Raw genomic sequence first — 18,449 nt, 5'->3', positions numbered from 1 at the left:
CTAGACAAACAATGTCAGATTTATCTATTTTAACAGCTCATGCAGAACAGGCTGTGAGTTTTCTCTTAAAAGTATTCTGAAAACAGGGTCTCCGACATTTACATATTAAAAAAAACATTAAAAAATAAGAGAGACGAAAGATATCAGAGACAGAGTGACATTCAAACTTAAGAAAGTGTACTAACAATGTCTGTCTAAAAAAAAAGAGACAAGTAAAAGTACACAAAACAAAGCAAAAAACTAAAGAATGATCTCCTGTGCTCAGTTTAGGTATCGGGATGTTCGCCCTGATTACATGTTCGCCCTAGGTTCATTCGCACTGAGTATATACACATATAGACACATATACATATCATAAATGAATATAGGGCGAACGAACCCAGGGCGAACGTTTGCCCTTTATTCATTTATGATATGTACATGATGTATATGTGTCTATATGTTACATGAATAAACGAAATATTATATGTTATTCAGGTCTCAGACAGGGTATATACTGTGACATTCCCGGCTTAGAGTTTATATCCCCTGAGCCTGAAATTACTGTTGATTGAATTTTGATTGCTGATTATAAGGTATCATTTGAAATCTTTGATATCACTGATTGTAAGGGAGCTACCATTTGATTTTTATGGGGGGGGGGGGGGGGGGCAGGATGAGACACTTGCAAAAAAAAAAGAAGTTAGGACGACAATTTAGGTAAAAAAAAGTCAGGATTAACAACAAAAAAAAGGCAGGACTGAACAAAGTGAAAAATAAAAATGCAGGACAGAGATTACAGCTAAAAAAAATGCAGGAAACTTATAACCTAGTCCTAGTAGCAGCTAGCTATTTATAAACAACATGTTACATCATAAATATTCGGCCAAATTGTAGACTGACTTCAACACATTCAATTAAATACATACAACGCAACACTATACTAAAAAATAAAATCAGGGCGAACAGACTCGGGGCAAACAGGTGTTAGGGCGAACAGAAACTAGGGCGAACCAGAATCAGGGCGGACGGACCCGGATTCCTCAGTTTATAGACCAAATAATTATGACCTCTTGAACAGCACTATGAAATGATTACTCAAATGAGGGATTGTTAATCATTTGGGGAATAGTTCCCCATTTGGTGGGTTATCCCCAACCTGTTGAAAGGCTATTATAATTTTTTTTCTTAGACGCTTTACTTTGATGACACCTAATTACTTTGAAGTAAGGCGTCAAAGAAAAAAAAGAAAAGTAAGGCGTAAAAAAAAATGATATAAAAACCTTTCAAGACGTCATAATTATTTGGACTAGTGCTCAGTTAGAGTAAACAGATCCTACTCCACCATGTCCACCTGTGGCACCTTTCCTGTTGCTCATTTTAGTAAAAATTCATTACAACTCTTATAGTGTCAGTCACAATTGGGAAAAGGGACAGGATTGTATTTACGACATACATGACATAAGGAACATATATATCCACTATCATCTGTGAAACTGATATATATATCATAAGGGTCAGTGGGTCAACCAACAGGTGATGTCGTCTGTAAAATTTACCAAGGGATGATTTCAACTTTACCATTTGGAACTCTTGGTTTAATACATTTTTTGTAGCTTCCTTGTGAGCAGCCGTCCTCTTTTAAGAAAATCATGACAGGATATACAAGCCTGGGAATATCGTATCAATTGGGAGATATATGGTCTATATTCAGGTGCTGCTTGAATACTGCTTATACAAATGGAAAGTTCACAATTTTGAAGCTGAAATTATCTCTTTTGTAGAAAAGTTTTGTTTTTAATTGACCCTCATTGTCAATTTCTAGATGTAAGTCAAGATAAGAGGCAGACTTAACCATGTGAACTGTATTCTCAAAACACGTACGCAGAATATCAGTTTTCTTCACTGCAGGACGTGGTTCTCTCTTGGCACTCCAGGTTCCTCCACCATACCTGTCAACTGACCCGTATTCTGCGGGTGTGACCCGAGTTTTTCACAATTCTGAGGGATCACCCGGGACACCAGCCGGGTCATTGAAATAACCCGGGAATTCCGAAAATGACCCAATTTCTTAGCCTCGAGATTGATTTTATAAGTAATATTCCTTTGAAATACCGGCAAATTCGTAATTCTTCCATGAACAGGAAGTTCATCTAGCTATGTTAACTGTCAAATGAAGTGACCCATTCAGTGCATGGCTTCACTTGACAGCTTTGGTGTCAAACACACTGTTAATTAACACCAATTATGTTAGCTTTAGGTCGTAAATAATTGTTTGTTTGGTTTACAAACATATTTCAACCAGAGAGTTACTTCCCCTTATTTGTCACCATTCAAAATTATTTCTTATTATAGTTACGTTTTATGGGTGAAAAAGATTAAATCATGAAAATATGAAATTCAAATACATATTTAAAAATAATTTTCCAATAATTTTATACCTTTATACTTCCTTTAACAGTATTACTATATTTTATCATATTCTAATTTCCTCCCTATGTGGTTGATGCTACCGACCGTGCAAGGGCTGTATAGCCAGTCAAGGTCGTTAAAAACTTCCATTTGTTTGTGGTTGATGGTATGTTTGAAGACTACATAGCCAGTAGTCTCAAACATTTTAGAATTACATTTGAAAAATAAATTGTAGTATTTGATGTTGACAAAAAGTACAGAACATAAGACTGTGTTACACAAATTCATAAAAATCTTTAAAAGTGCAATGAAATAATAATTAATAGGATTTAAATGACTTAACCAAGTGAACATGCATTGATGTTTTGGTATCTTTGATATATATTATAAGAAAATGTACCATAAATTCTGAAATTCAACTCGAAAAAGTTTGTACGCGTTATGACCTGAGATTTGATTCTTCAATGCAGGTCATGACCTGCATTTTCATCGTCACAGGTTGACAGGTATGCTCCACCAATAAAAACTGACATCCACACAATAGTGCATTAGTGCTGAATGTAGAATTAAACTCCTACTAATCAATCAATCAATTCTATTTATTTTACAGGAAGCGGAAATATCTAGACTACAAGACCCACAAAAAGCATTAGCAGCTGGAGTTATCTCCCCTGAACTTGAGAAATTGAGATCAGAAAATGCTAAACTGCGATATCAAATCAATCATCTTAAAAGGGTAACTTACAATTGATGTATGCATGTTGTATTGAGATATGATTATAAATCAAATTAAAAGATAAGAAAAGCTTGATTATGTTTTTAGCAGACATGTTATTATCATTTTAACATTTTATGCAACGTAGAATTTGTAGTCATAATAATAAATTCCTCTTTCTCTTATTGTCTGCCCATCTTTTATTTAAATGGGGCATCAATCGAAAAGTGGTATTGGTTAATTTTAGATACACCATGATCATGATGATAGCAAAGTTTTAAAGTAAGTGTTTCTGCCAAAAAATATATGTATGCAAAGTCAGGAGCCTCTTGCCTTTGTTAGGTTTGTATTATTTTGATTTAAGTTTCTTGTGTACAATTTGGAGTTTAGTATGGCGTTCATTATCACTGAACTAGGGAAGCCTCAGGGTGTGGGAATTTCTTGCTACATTGATGACTTGTTGGTGACCTTCTGCTGTTGTTTTTTCTATGGTCAGGTTATTGTCTCTTTGACACATTCCCCATTTTCATTCTCAATTTTAAGGTCAATAATTCTTTAGAAATAGTACACACCAGGTATCTTGTCATTTTCATTACATAAAAGCATACATCATGTACGTGAATATATATATATGATGCCAAGGTGGTTGAGTGGTCTAGCATGTCAGATAAAGTGCAGGCAATTTGGTATCACGATATCTCAGTAGCATGAGTTCAAATCCCAGTGAGGGAAGAACAAAAAATTTGGAAAATCTAACATTGTTATTCAACCAGTGAACAAAAGTCTATGAATTAAATTTATTCTTTATTCTGTATTATTTACATCTAAACTTTTATTTCTCATTTAACATATATATTTAATTTGATATATATATATATAATTTATATTTAAATGTTTTGGATTGTGCTATAGTTATTATACATTGATAATGTCCTACACACACATGACACATAACACAGGAAATGTATCAAAAGTATCAATTTATCACCACTCAAATAAAATTGCTGATTTCTGTCTATAAAGCCTATAGAAAATTTGTAAAAATTTGTTGAATATGTGAATTCGTGGTTCACCAGTACCCACGAAACTTACAAAAATTGGTATCCAACGAATAATAATGAATCTACAGTATTGTATTATTGTATTAAAAACTGGAATTGATGCTCATTTAATTATAGAATATTGATGGAGAGAAAACTAAAGGTAGACAGAACATGGTTAGTTTGATTGGTATAATAGATGATGTGTTTGGCCTAGCTATACGTAAGACCTTCCCTGACCTAGAGAATCCACCTGTAGCAATCCAGAAAGGAAAACACACCATGAAGAATGACTACCAATGTAATGCTGCCATGAATATAAGTCAAGTAAGTACATATCACTGAAGAAGATTTTGTCAAAAAATCTTAAATTTTTTTAAGTTCTGTAGAAATTTAGTGGGTTAAAATTTCGTGGATTTTGTCTCTATATAACATTTCATGGGGATTTAATTTCATGGTTTCCATTAATTGGAAATAATATTAAATGAAAGTTGAATTTTCAGGTTTTTTTTAATTTCGTGGACATACTCTTATCAAGAAATAAATGAAATTAAATACTCCACAAAAGCTTTCGCTTTTACAGTATAAAATTAATGTACAGTTACAAAAAATGATTCAGTAAAATTCAGTCAGCTTTATTTGAAATAAAACAAGATATGGTATGATTGCCAATGAGACAACAATCCACCAACACCTACCAATGTAGATTTAGCAACTATAGGTAACTGTACTTGTACATCCTTCAATTATGACCAAAACCAGCATTGCACAGTAAGCTATATGTACAGTTCACAGAAAATTAGTGGGTAAAAATAAACTCAAATTAATAAAGCACACACTTTATAATTCAGTAAAAATTCACACTGTCAAAAGTAAGTACAGAACACAAGAAACGAGAAACACTCATGAACCACATTAACAAAAGACAAACACTGAACAACAGATTCATGACTTGAGACAGGTGCAAACAAATGCGACAATTTACACATTTTAATACGCTTATCCTCACCACCTAACCTGAAATAGTTCTGTAACATTACAACATAGTAAGACACACAATAGAATATATCAATTGAAATGGCTTAATTCAATCAAGAGACATATTTATAAAAACAAGTAAACATACACTGAAGGAATGAACTTCATCTATGATTCACAATATGAATACACTGTTATTTTAAAAAAAGGGGAGATTTAAAACAATTGTTAGATAGTTAGCATATAAATCTGTTATTTAAAACTCAGCTTATCATGCAATGCATTACCATGTATTACATAAAAAAGATAATTGAAAGATTAAAGAAAAGTTTTATTTCATTTTAGATGTTGAAAAGTCAAGGACAAAACACAAATCCAAAACAAATTGCTGAGGCTATAATGCAAAATATGCCTGAAACACAGTACTTTGAAAAGGTATGCAATACAGATGTATATTTAAACATTATTTAATAATAGTCGTATAATAAAATTTAAAATAGAATCAGGGAGTGTTTTATAAAAGACAACAACCACTTTATAAACAAGATTCTAACATGAAGTCCTTTTAAACGCTTTGAGTACACACCTGTGGTAAAATATGAATACATTGTTAGGCTGTTCCAATCGACTCCCACGTCATATACTTTTTTATGAATGAGACACCTGACCTCATAGAACGATGACGTAAGAATATGAGTATTTTATGGGAAAATACAACCTTGCCAAAACAAAAATCATCACAACAAGGAAACGTAAACAAACGATGCTAAATGTGGTATAAGTTGATTTTTTTTTTAAACATATAAGACATTATAAGTAAATAATAATTTAAATTCTCCCCAACATATCTAAATACATTATTGTAAAAACTTTAAGCATGTCACTTATTCAGTTTGCTCCGTTCTTTTACGCCAATTTAATAGTGCGTTTATTTATGGGAATGGCAAATATTTGCCTCCACCTTGAGCACTTTGATCCAAAACAATAGCCGTATTTGTCCTATTAGAATGGCTATTGCTCAGGGTAAAATATGTAAAAATATTTGTCATAAAGGGCCAACCCGTGGTTAAATCACGATATATTCCATCTCCCATGAATTATTTTTTCAATATCAACTAGTTCAGCAACAATGGATGTTGCAGTAAACACCAATACATATGAAGCCCCTTTGATAATGAAAAGAAAGACTTTCCAATTATCATAAGGGGTTCTTGAAAGTGCTAATATTATTTGAAACTCAAATTTCTTAAACAAACTCAAAATTAGCCAAGCAGTTCCAACAAGTTCTAAATACTGCTGTTGACCTAACATTCCACAAGTTGCTTTTCTTCATATTTCTCAACACAATATATGATAATATCAATAATGACATGAATGACAAGTTTAAATCGCTGGAGAGGTACGTTGCTGATCATTTCCAAAGATGTTTAAAAAAATTTGTCATATTTTTAATTGTTGCTTATTGCAAGGAAGCATAAAAATATGGATATTCTATCAAATTTCAATGTTGTTCAATTTTTATGTGACACAAATATATGTTTAAAGGGTACCTTTTGATATATTTTAGCTTTGTTTACAGTAATTAAATACATTATTCATTATTATAGCTTGAAGTGTGTGGACCAGGATTTATAAATATCTATTTGAACAAATCCTATGTAGCAGAGCAAATGAGCGAGTTGCTCAACAACGGAGTCCGGCCACCATTTATTCGAGTAAAGAAACATCCTATTGTTGATTTTTCATCACCAAATATTGCCAAAGAAATGCATGTTGGCCATTTAAGGTATCACTTTTACATCATGTACATGTTTTAATATTTTTAGCTTCTATCAAAAAATGTAATTTATCCTACTAGGTAAATACTCATGAAACTGATTTTAATTCTGGATATTTTGCAAACAATTGCTGCTCAAAATAACAACAAATGGACTTCTCTAGATTCATTTATTTATGAGAACTCTAATACTCATTGGTAGTAGACTTTATATTTCTTTGAACATTTGAATTCATCATTCAACTTTGACTATGAAATCGAAAGAAATTGGTATCACATAAAGGTTGAAACCACAGAATGAACAACATCATAAAAATTTTTTGATCTGATAAAAAATTTGTTAACAGCTATAAGAATAAATGTGTAAACACCATAAGAAAAAAACATGTTAAAGCCAAGTAAACAAAGAGTCTTGAATAATACTGGAACAAATTTCAAAGTTAAATTTGAGATCTTGGAATTAATGTGCATAATTTGAAAATTTATTGCAAGGTATAATTGCCAAGGATGCTTTGTATGTACAGGAATTATTGTAGGCACCTTTGATTTGATTTCAGATCCACAATTATTGGAGAGAGTATTTGTCGTCTATTAGAATGGGTAGGGCATGATGTGCTCAGATTAAACCATCTTGGAGACTGGGGTACACAGTTTGGAATGTTGATTGCCCATTTACAAGACAAGTTTCCAAATTATGCTACAGTGTCGCCACCTATAGGTGATCTGCAGAAGTTCTATAAGGTAAATTAAACCTTGCATAGTTTATCATTTTGTGAAACCCATCCATTCATACTGGTTTGTATTCTTATTTTGTACCGGTTAAAATCTAGTCTATTTTTAATTCTTGGTGTAATTTTCTGTGAGTGAGTCCATCAGGGCTCACACTACTTCAGAATTATAGGGAGAAGTGACTTCTCTTTTTGAAACTGATAGGGAGAAGTGGTGAGATTTAAAAGAGAAGTGCCCATTCGCGCGGTGCGCTACAATGTTTGAATTTTACTGTAGTATAAACAGTCATTTGTAAATAATGTTCTTTTTATATTGTTCAACTCATATCTGAGTATTCAATAAAAGTAACATTTCAAATTAAAAGTTGTTTAAATTTTACTAAGGTCCTTGTGAGAAACTACCAACTAAATGTCAAGCACTAAAAAAAAATATTATTTTTTTTAAAAGGTAAAGAATTTATAATATATCAATTACAATTTAATTAAAAACTATCTTGTGTATGAAATCAGTGTTTCTCATCAAAAGATATATAAAGATAAGCTGGGCCATAATATATTGATATTAGTGTAATAGTCTAAGAAATAAACAACTTTACAATAGTTTACAACAATCCATATAAACTATAGGGAATTATATACACTCATCAATGATGAGTTTATTTAGATGTAACCAAAAGTCTTTTAATGCGTGTTGGGATCAATATTCTTCTGTCAGCTGTTTCATCCGTGCGTCCGTAGTTATTTTTGTAAAAATACGGATTTCGGTCATAGTTGGTCCGTTTCCGATCCGTACTTTAGAAATCAGACAATGGCGGATGGTTGCAAGAAAATTTACAAAAATAAAAAATGTTTGACAAGTTGTTTGGAAAGGATCATGACGTTTTTAATGCAATAAATGGATTGAACATTTACTGGAGGCAACTTTTATCAAGTTTAAATGAAGTAACAAACTTATTTTGCAGCCGAAAGTTAGGTAGATGTACGTTTTCGAGTAACAAGCACCGGAACTTTCGGAAGTGCACGAAGTGATAAAAAGATGTATTTTTATCAAATAACTTGCTACACGCTGCAAAAACTATGCTTCAACCTCATTTCATAAGATAATTAATCGTTTATGTCTAAATTTCTTTAATTATCATTAAAAAGTTGATGTTTCATCAACTTGGTAAAAATTGAAAATCTCCGATGCGGAAGCGACTGAAAGCGAGTATCGTAAACAACAGGGCGACTTGTCTTCACTTTTGGGGGTCGGGGAAAGCGAAGTGACGGTCGGGAAAGCGACTTCTTCGCCCAAGTCGCCTGGTAGCATGAGCCCTGGTCCATGTAAATTTTTGTCATGATATTCATTTCTAATTGCTTTATATTTTATTCCTTATTTGTCAGTATTGGGACTTTTTAAAAAGGTTTGTTCATAACTGAAAAATAGAATTGGAAGCAGCTGCATCTGTTGTAATACTATTCTTTGGAGTTTTACATAAAGTTCAATTTCTATTTTACAACATCACAATTATCTGATAATTTGGCACATTTCACAGAAAGAACAGCTTGACAATGTTTTAGACTGTTGGCTCATCCACAAAAATATACATAGCAAAAAGGTACTTCAAAAATATGTAATCTGAATGACTTAAAACAGCCATTTCAATAAGAAAGACCATGAAAACTGGAATTTTTCTTGCATTTATATCATCTAGCTTTAAAAGGCTTTGTCACTTTATATGCTCTAATGCCTTAAAGTTAAATCAGATTTCACAGTTTATTTTAACATTTAAAGGAATCCAAAGTGAGGTTTGATAATGATGAAGATTTCAAGAAGAGAGCTTATGAAGCTGTTGTTAAACTACAGAATTATGAGGATAGTCATATCAAGGCTTGGAACCTAATTTGTGATGTATCCAGAATTGGTAAAGTTTTCTTTAATGATGAACATGATTAATTTGAGACAAAAGTTATATTTTAAACTGATTTTATGTTGAGTTCTAGATTGTAAGTGGTCTTACTTGAATCACTTCTACCTGACTGGTAGAAATCACTTCTACCTGACTGGAAGAAATCACTTCTACCTGACTGGAAGAAATCACTTCTACCTGACTGGAAGAAATCACTTTTACCTGACTGGAAGAAATCACTTCTACCTGACTGGTAGAAATCACTTCTACCTGACTGGTAGAAATCACTTCTACCTGACTGGAAGAAATCACTTCTACCTGACTGGAAGAAATCACTTCTACCTGACTGGAAGAAATCACTTCTACCTGACTGGTAGAAATCACTTCTACCTGACTGGAAGAAATCACTTCTACCTGACTGGTAGAAATCACTTCTACCTGACTAGTAGAAATCACTTTATCTTTTCAATACTGTAGTCGATATAATAGTTAGTAGATATAAGAAGATGTGGCATGAGTGCCAATGAGACAGCTCTCCATCCAAGTCACAATGTGTAAAAGTAAATCATTATAGCCTCATATAGGTCAAAGTACGGTTTCATACAAAGCCCTGGCTCATACCAAACAACAATGTATAAAGAACCCCAAGCATGACTAGTGTAAAATCATTCAAGAGGGAAACCAAAGGTCTAATCTATATAAAAAAAACAACAAGAAGCAATAAACACTTATGAACAACGTCAACAAAAGAAAACTACTGAACATCAGATTCTTGACTTATATTCTTTTTAGACTTCCACAAACATGGAATAATTTATTTGTTCTATTGGTTTGTTTGTCAGTCAGTCAGGGGTACTACTTGTACAAGTTATTTGTATTTACTTGAAGAAGTAAAAAAAACATACACATATAAGTAAATAAATAATGAAGGGGGAGATTATTTAAACATTATTTATTTACTTATATGTGTATGTTTTTTATACTTCTTCAAGTAAATACAAATAACTTGTACAAGTAGTACCCCTGACTGTCAGTGATTACCATAAGGCATTTTTTTTGTAAGGCAAGCCATTAATCTGATTGTTCTGAAATGGGGTCAGTGTTTACTTAAATTTATAACTAAAGATATTGCATTTAGATTTCACAATGTTATAAGTTGATTCCTAATTCCTGACCAGTACTGCCAATAGTTGACATACTCCATGTAGTCACTTATATGAAAAAGCCATGATATGATCTGCATATATTTGTGTTCACAGTCATCCTTCTGATAGTCTACTTTCCTACAGATTGATTCATATAATGGAATTTGATGAGACTGTCATAAAATTGATGGGTTTAGCACTATAAAAGCAGGTTCAATCCACCATTTTCTACATTCATGACATTTGAAAATGCCTGTACCAAGTCAGTGTCAGTTTTGTTTGTTTTTTGGAGGGAGGATTCATATTGGTACTTTTCCAAAATGGACAGACCAATTTATGAACTCCTGCATAGTGCATACTAAGAAAATATATTATCAACAACAACAAAATTGAAATAAGTATCACATGTATCAGTACTTTAATGTATATCAAAAGACAAATGCCCCCACTTCAGAATATTTGTCAAAATCTTTCAGTATCATCTCATTTACATATTGAAAGCTTGTTTGCTTGAATTGATTATTGTTACATGCCCTTTGAAATATTACAAGTATTTTTATTTTGTAGAATTTAAGAAAGTATATGACCGACTTGGAGTAACCATTGTTGAAAGGGGAGAATCTTATTATCATAAAATGATGCCAAATATTGTTCAGGAGTTAGATGACAAAAGTAAGTACATTTTAATTAATCAGGACTCCCTTCTTTTGTGAATCAGCAAAGTATGTTTGTAGCCATCAAGCTGACACTATGTCATCCCTAATTGGTGGTAGCTTTCTGTTATTTATACTTTATGGCAGTTTGGTTGAGGCCATTACCTTATTGTTGCTCCAAATTGTTATTTTTAGTACCTGAAGGTTAACAACATAAACTAAAATGGATTTTTTTTTTAAGAATTAAGAATAGTTTGATTGCAAAATTGTTTTTAAACTGTTCGATTTCACTTTTATTTGCTTTACTTCCAATGGCAAATATTAAATTCATGTTTTAGACGAGAACATATTTAAATTAAATGAAATAGGTAGGTTCTGCTATAGATGTTGACAGGAATGAAGGGCATGACATTTGTAATGAGGGTTTACTGGATAGGGACTTGAATTATTCATGCAACAGGACACATACAAACCTTTGAAAGAGTTGTTGCATATGGGTTCTTTAATTTGGAGAAAGTGTGACAACCTTCTCCATGAGGCATCAAATTTAATAAAAATTGCCACAGCCCTAATAAAAGCCCCACTTTGATTGGTTTTATTGTCGATCTAATTCAGAAGAAGGCCAAGGATTAACAATATTTTTATATGCCAGGCAAACCTTTGGGTTTCAAATAATGTTTTCCTCTTTAGATAATTTGGCATAAACACTGAAAATGACATCCCCACTAGAATTGTAACATATAAGAATAATAACTTTTTTCACTTTAGATTTGACACTTGTTGAAGATGGAAGAAAAATCATGTTTGCACCTGGCTGTTCTGTGCCATTAACATTAGTGAAATCTGATGGTGGCTTTACATATGACACATCTGACATGGCTGCTATAAAGAATCGTCTGTTTGATGAGAATGGTGATTGGCTAATTTATGTAGTGGATGCAGGACAGGTTAGTGTGCATCCAGTTATATAACAATACCAATATTTGATTTAAATTTTCAATTTCACATATAGAATATTAGGTCAAAGTCAGGAAAATATAAACTTTTTGTATTAGGCTGAGAAACTGGGGAAGGTCTACTGAGCCCTTCCCCAGTTTTGCGCTGATTACTAAAAATTTTATATTTTTATGACAATGATCTAATATTGTTTTTATACTGCAACTTAAATTAATAAAATAATAGCTTTTTCAATCGTAACACGCATGTCAAACTTATTTTCATCCCTTAATGAACCTCTGATTGTGGAGAAATTGTTCCATGATGAAATTGACATTATACAAAATATAGCTATGTTACTATATTTAGGAAATAAACACAACTAGTTGCAGTATAAAATTGAATAATCTGTGACACCAACATTATGGTATAGTACTTCATTCAATAAATTCAACTTTTAAAATGAGTTTAAAAATTGCATTATTTCTTTATATAGTAAAGTATGTCTAATTCCCCAGTCATAAATGCATTGTTCAGCTTTTAACTGTTTTTGCCAATAGGGAATACCTTTTTTGTCATATCAAGTTCTCAATTTTAAAATCAAGAGTGAACAAATTGGCACTCATACAACATCTCATATATCTATCAATGAAATAATACTGTTGTACTTGCCTCTTAGTCATTTTTCTTCATGTTTTAAACAGTTCAAGCCGTAAATTTGTTTGAAAAATGGGTCTTAATTTCTGATATAGCATCTTAATTTATTGATTTTCATCTTTCATTCAAGCACTATTTAGGTTTAAAAGGATAAAGAAAATATATGTGGTACAATAAAAAGTCTTTTTGGTTTGCCACATAGTAAACATGTTGTGTTAAATTGAGAATGGAAATGGGGAATGTGTCAAAGAGACAATAACCAGACCAAAGAGAAGATAACAGCCAAAGGCCACCAATGGGTCTTCAATGCAGAGAGAAAATCCCCAACCCGGAGGTGTGCTTCAGCTGTCCCATAAACAAAAATGTATGCTAGTTCAGTGATAATGGACATCATACTAGACATGTTGTGTATATACATGTGAAAGCAATATTTTACAGGGTACACATTTTGATATATTATACTCAGCGGCACAGAAAACTGGATGGTACAATCCTAATTTAAAAAGAGTAGAGCATGTTGGTTTTGGTGTGGTCCTTGGTGAAGACAAGTAAGTCAGTTTTTTTCCCTCTAAAATGGGTTAGAGTTATCTTTCTTTAACCATCATTATCATATGCTTTGTGGAGTTGGCTTATGTACAGCTTTATAAAGTATGTTTCAGTACTGTTATTGACTGGACATCATACTGCTGCTGTTATGTTTTTAAAACATTGTGTACTGCCTTTTACAGTTACTTTTTCATGTAAAAAGAATAGTAAAGTCTAGTTTTCTTGTCTGGTATATATACCATCTACTCACCATGACCATTGTTTACTACAGAACCCATCGAAAAAATAATAATTACTGATAGTCAATTAAGTTATGGGACAAGTAACTTTAGGAAGACTAAAAAATAAGTGTAACAAGTTTATTAATATGTAAGTAAATGCCAGACATTCATGGTTCATTAAATATTAATAAACAAGCAAACAACTTTTATAAATCCAGTACAAATTCAAATAGATAATCTGCAACAACTTTCCTATAACAACTTTCATCTTGCATTGCATCAATTAGTTAACATTTCTTCATTACCTTCTTTCTCAATTTGTAAATACCTGTCTTTATAAAAAGAAATAAGGATAGTTTACCAATGAAACCAATGAACTTGAATCAACGGTAAAGGCAAGGGAGATAACTTATTAGTTTTTTGTTTTAATTGGATGTAATTAATATTAATAACACTTGAAGTTGTTAGAGAATATCAATAAAGTGAGCTAAAAACTTTTAGAATAAGTTATGAAAGGTAAACATTTTGTGTCAATATTTTGCACTGTACCTGCATGTCTTAAAAATGAGTGTGTAGATGATAAGTAATAACATTGTTTAGTCATTTTAGATTTCAAAATTAAAAAAAATCATGGATAATAAATGATTTATATTATGGACATATCTTCCTTTAGTTATACTTTGAGATATATGCTAATTTTATAATTAGAAGGCTCTATATTAATGTCGAAACAGTAGTTGTTTATTATAATATTAAACTTGGTAAAAACTACATTAAACAAGATTTGGTTTTAAGAAAATAATATGTTGTCTTTTGAGTATCTTTATCATATGTTGTTGTCATAGACATTATATTATATAAAGGCATATGGTACTTTATATATCTGACTGAATTTTCCTTGATACATGTATTTTGATACATTTCAATATTTTGGACTATCAAAATATTCAGTATGAAATATTTCAGTTTGAAATTTGCATATGTCGTGTTAAAGCACTTATTTTAATTCAAACAATATAAAAAAGAAGTTACAAACTAAGAAGTTTAATTGATGATTTATATAATTTGAAAGCATGCCTTGTTGATGTAACAGCTTTCCACTGTATCTGAGGTCCAGTAATACTATTCAGTAATTATGAATAGAATTATGCCCCTTTGACTAACAAAATATTAGTGAAATTGAGAATCTTTATTTTTGAAGGTTTTTTTTAAAGTACCAAGTGACTGTATGCATCAGTCTTTTACTTCAATGCCTTCTTTCATCTGTTTAATGTCAGGTTAATGTTTTTCATTTATGGTAGTTTTCTATGAGACTGAGGTCACATAAAACTTAGTATGCATTTTCATTATAAATGTTATAATCTATAAATTTCAAGGTTTTCTTCTGAAGTCTAAGTTCTGGTTTGAGGCAGATTAAAGTTTTTGTTAAATGAAGGTTACCGACTCCAGATTTCAATGTTCTCTGAACAATGGAGTATGATAGTGTGATTGTGGCATGGTGTCTTATGGATTAATATTCTTGTTAGTTAATGCTACAGTTACATAAATACCTTGAAGGCATAAAACTTTGCTCAGTGCTCGGAGCACAAAAATCTTGCTCGAAACATGAAATCCAGCAATTTGTTGGTTGATTTTAGAATCTCAGTACAAAAATCATACTCGAAAGTTTTATGACCGTGAGATTTGGGTATTTTGTAAAGATAAAACTTTAAGTAACAGATGAAGTATGAATTTTGTTCCATTTGATCAATTTAAATAGGATTTTAAATTTTAATTATAAAATTCCCATCTGATTTCAGAATTCTAGTTTATTAGGTCTTCCCAAAACAAATATCATGTACCTATTGTAGTATAATTTTAGAATAAATTCATATCTTAAGATATTCTTTTGACAAGTAGAGACATTATTCGTAATACTTTCACATGCATATTAAATAAGAAATTAACCATCATGTTTAAGTCAAACATTATTTATGAAACAAGTAGTAAGACTTGACTTTTAATATTTAAATTTCATGTTCTGTTCAATAAATGGATTAAAAATATTGAATTATTTTAAATTGTGAAATTTCATTGAACAAAAAGTGACTCACAATATGTACTTTTAAATACACAAATGTTGCATGTTGACGATTTCTAATTACAGGGGGTTGACAACATTATTTGTAACAAAGAAATTAACGCTGTTTTCTAAATTAGCTATTGATTAAACAGATTGGTAATGTTTTTTCATTGATGTTTATTTTTGTTAATTGTTTATCTTTGATCAATATTAATTGTGAGTCAATTAACGTTCTGCTCAGAGAATATTGTTGATTTTCTGATCTAAGGTAAACATCGTATCTGCAGTGACAAATTGGCGGTAAATTGTGATCACAATCTGTTTCACTACTAGCTAAATGTCAATGAATATTATAATTATTGATAAGCGATTGTTATTTATTGTTTTATTTTTGTTGTCTGGTCCTTTGATATTGTTAAATGAGGTGAATCATTGAATGAATGGTATCTGATTAGATTATGTAAAATGTATTGCATTGAAATATTGGGCATGGTTATTAAAAAAAACTATCAATAGGAACATGTGTGACTTGAGTTTCATTATATGCTTGTCAAAGATGGGATGTACATGCATGTTTTATAGTTTACAAATGATCACAAGTCCTTCAACACTCTGTTGGATAACTAATTTGCTCAACCAATTCTCATGTTATTTATAACAGCATTAGATTTTACAAGACAAAGCTCTCCAGACTTTGGAATTTTGATAATTTTGAGTTTTGTTGTTGCAGAGTCCCTGGACTTTAACCTTTGAGTTCAGCAAATTATTTTCACTTTGTGCACTAAGCCTGTATTGATTTCATCAAACTTTATATTATTGCATTATTGTTGTGAATGCTCAAAGAAAGCTCCCTTGGGATTTAAAATTATATCATTTGTGCTTAATGAGTAACAGGACTATAAGTGTCATATTTAAGTTAATTTTTCACATGTTGTACCAGAACTTGGTTTATTTGGATTGATTTACTGGAACATATGCATAGTTGTTGGATTTGGTAAAGACATCTTTCGAATCAAAAAATAAAATCTGACATGTCATTCCTGAGTTATAGGACTTGGACGCTCAGTTGAATAAAAAGCTTTTTTTAAATTTCAGAGATGACCTTTAGCATGTCTAGTATGATTGGACTTTTTAAAGCGATTTAAGATTTTTGACACAATTACTACACAGACAAGGAAGGGTCTTCTCATGCATGTTTTATACGGAGCCAGTTTATTTGCTTCTGATAAAATATTATTTTTTATTTATGCAACAATTTCAATGTACACATTAAGGGCTTACATGTCCTCTTTGGCAAATTAAGCTGCTTATTAATTAAATGATAGATTTTTAAATGATGGCTGATTATCTGTTGTTGTGGCCATTGTCTTCCATTCCAAGGTTCCTTTTGGTTTATCCTTGGACCAATCTACATTCTTCTGTTATCATCAACAAAAATGATATGGTTCAATGCCACCATTTGTGATTATTATCTTTCCTGTAGAGAGCATTTCAATATTTAAAAAAATATTCCTTGAACTTTGTATCTGATCGTCCCTCTTGAATTTCTTCCTTAATTACATTTACTGATTAAGGTATGTTGAAAATCAATAGATTTCATGATTAAAACCTTTTAATTTTAAATATGTAAAAGATTGTATTTTTCAAAACAGTAATTGTTGCAGTATGGATTTTAATTACTTATAAAAAATTATTTAAAAAACTTCAGGTATTGGTTTTACCATCTTAAAATTAAACTTTAATACATGAGCACTTTTGAGCTTTTCATTTAGAGTTGGGGTTCATTTTAAGATTAGAACTGCCGAAATGTGTTAGACTAACTGTATGAAAAACTTAATACCTTTAAATGTTTGTTATATAAAAAAGGAGGAAATGGGGGTTTAAGGGAGATAACTCAGAAATGTGTTGGTTTCACTATGCTTAAAATTACCAATTCTTTTTGAAAAGATGATTCATACTTGTCTTTATTGTGGAACCTTGTCAGTGTTTGTCTAATGTAAAAAGAAAAAATGTTTTTATTTTCCTTTGAAGAATTTTGTTTTAATGAAATATCTTTTGTTGTTTCTGTTGACTTATAGACACCTGCAGGTGATTTTAAGTTTGACAAATGATATAGATATTTACTGTTGTAAAACATAGACTGTGTAAAACAATGCATGTCTTATTTCCTGTTGAAGATTTTTTTTTATCTCATTTGATATTTTTTTCTTTCTTAAATATAGTGTCAGTTAAGTACATCATAGAGATCGCTCCTCCTGGGAACAATAAGATTTTTACATACTTAAAGATACAATTGGGAATACTAAATCCATCTTCACTGAAATTTTATAGTATTAATGAAACAACAATCTAGCAATATCAGATCTTTTAGTGGTATTCTATCTGACAACTTCCTACTATCAAATTCAATATAAATCTCCATTTTCCATTTTCTATAGCTCATATAAGGTAATTAGGGGGACCTATATCTAACTATTGTGTTATCGTTGCCGACTAATGAATGTGATTTATCAGAATTGACAGTCGTAGAAATATTGACCTGTTGCAAAGAGACGGGAGGCTCATTATCAAGCGATTCTTGATTTAAATTTCGTTTGTGCGCCACTGATTAAAGATGTCCCCTTAATTGGCTGGTCACGATAAGAAATTTGTATGAATATCGTTAAGGCCTATTTTCGAATAATAATTAAGAATGTTAGATATCAACTCAA

At 31.3% G+C, this 18,449-nt stretch overlaps 1 protein-coding gene across 1 annotated transcript in view; it reads left to right on the top strand.

Annotated features, from left to right (window-relative positions):
- The first annotated feature begins 11 nt into the window (after positions 1-11).
- Positions 12-18,449, top strand: part of LOC134697661 (arginine--tRNA ligase, cytoplasmic-like) — a 111,461-nt gene continuing 93,023 nt past the window's right edge. The window contains exons 1-10 of the mRNA XM_063559945.1: positions 12-53; positions 3,002-3,127; positions 4,285-4,473; positions 5,470-5,559; positions 6,732-6,910; positions 7,459-7,642; positions 9,404-9,533; positions 11,231-11,335; positions 12,085-12,263; positions 13,348-13,457. Coding sequence (XP_063416015.1) covers positions 12-53; positions 3,002-3,127; positions 4,285-4,473; positions 5,470-5,559; positions 6,732-6,910; positions 7,459-7,642; positions 9,404-9,533; positions 11,231-11,335; positions 12,085-12,263; positions 13,348-13,457 — 1,334 coding nt within the window. The remainder of the gene's footprint in view (positions 54-3,001; positions 3,128-4,284; positions 4,474-5,469; positions 5,560-6,731; positions 6,911-7,458; positions 7,643-9,403; positions 9,534-11,230; positions 11,336-12,084; positions 12,264-13,347; positions 13,458-18,449) is intronic.

This window comes from Mytilus trossulus, chromosome 14 (genome assembly GCF_036588685.1).
Source record: "Mytilus trossulus isolate FHL-02 chromosome 14, PNRI_Mtr1.1.1.hap1, whole genome shotgun sequence".
NCBI classification, from domain to species: domain Eukaryota; kingdom Metazoa; phylum Mollusca; class Bivalvia; order Mytilida; family Mytilidae; genus Mytilus; species Mytilus trossulus.
Note: the sequence above shows the minus strand (reverse complement) of the source record. Positions and strands in the feature narration are given on the sequence as shown.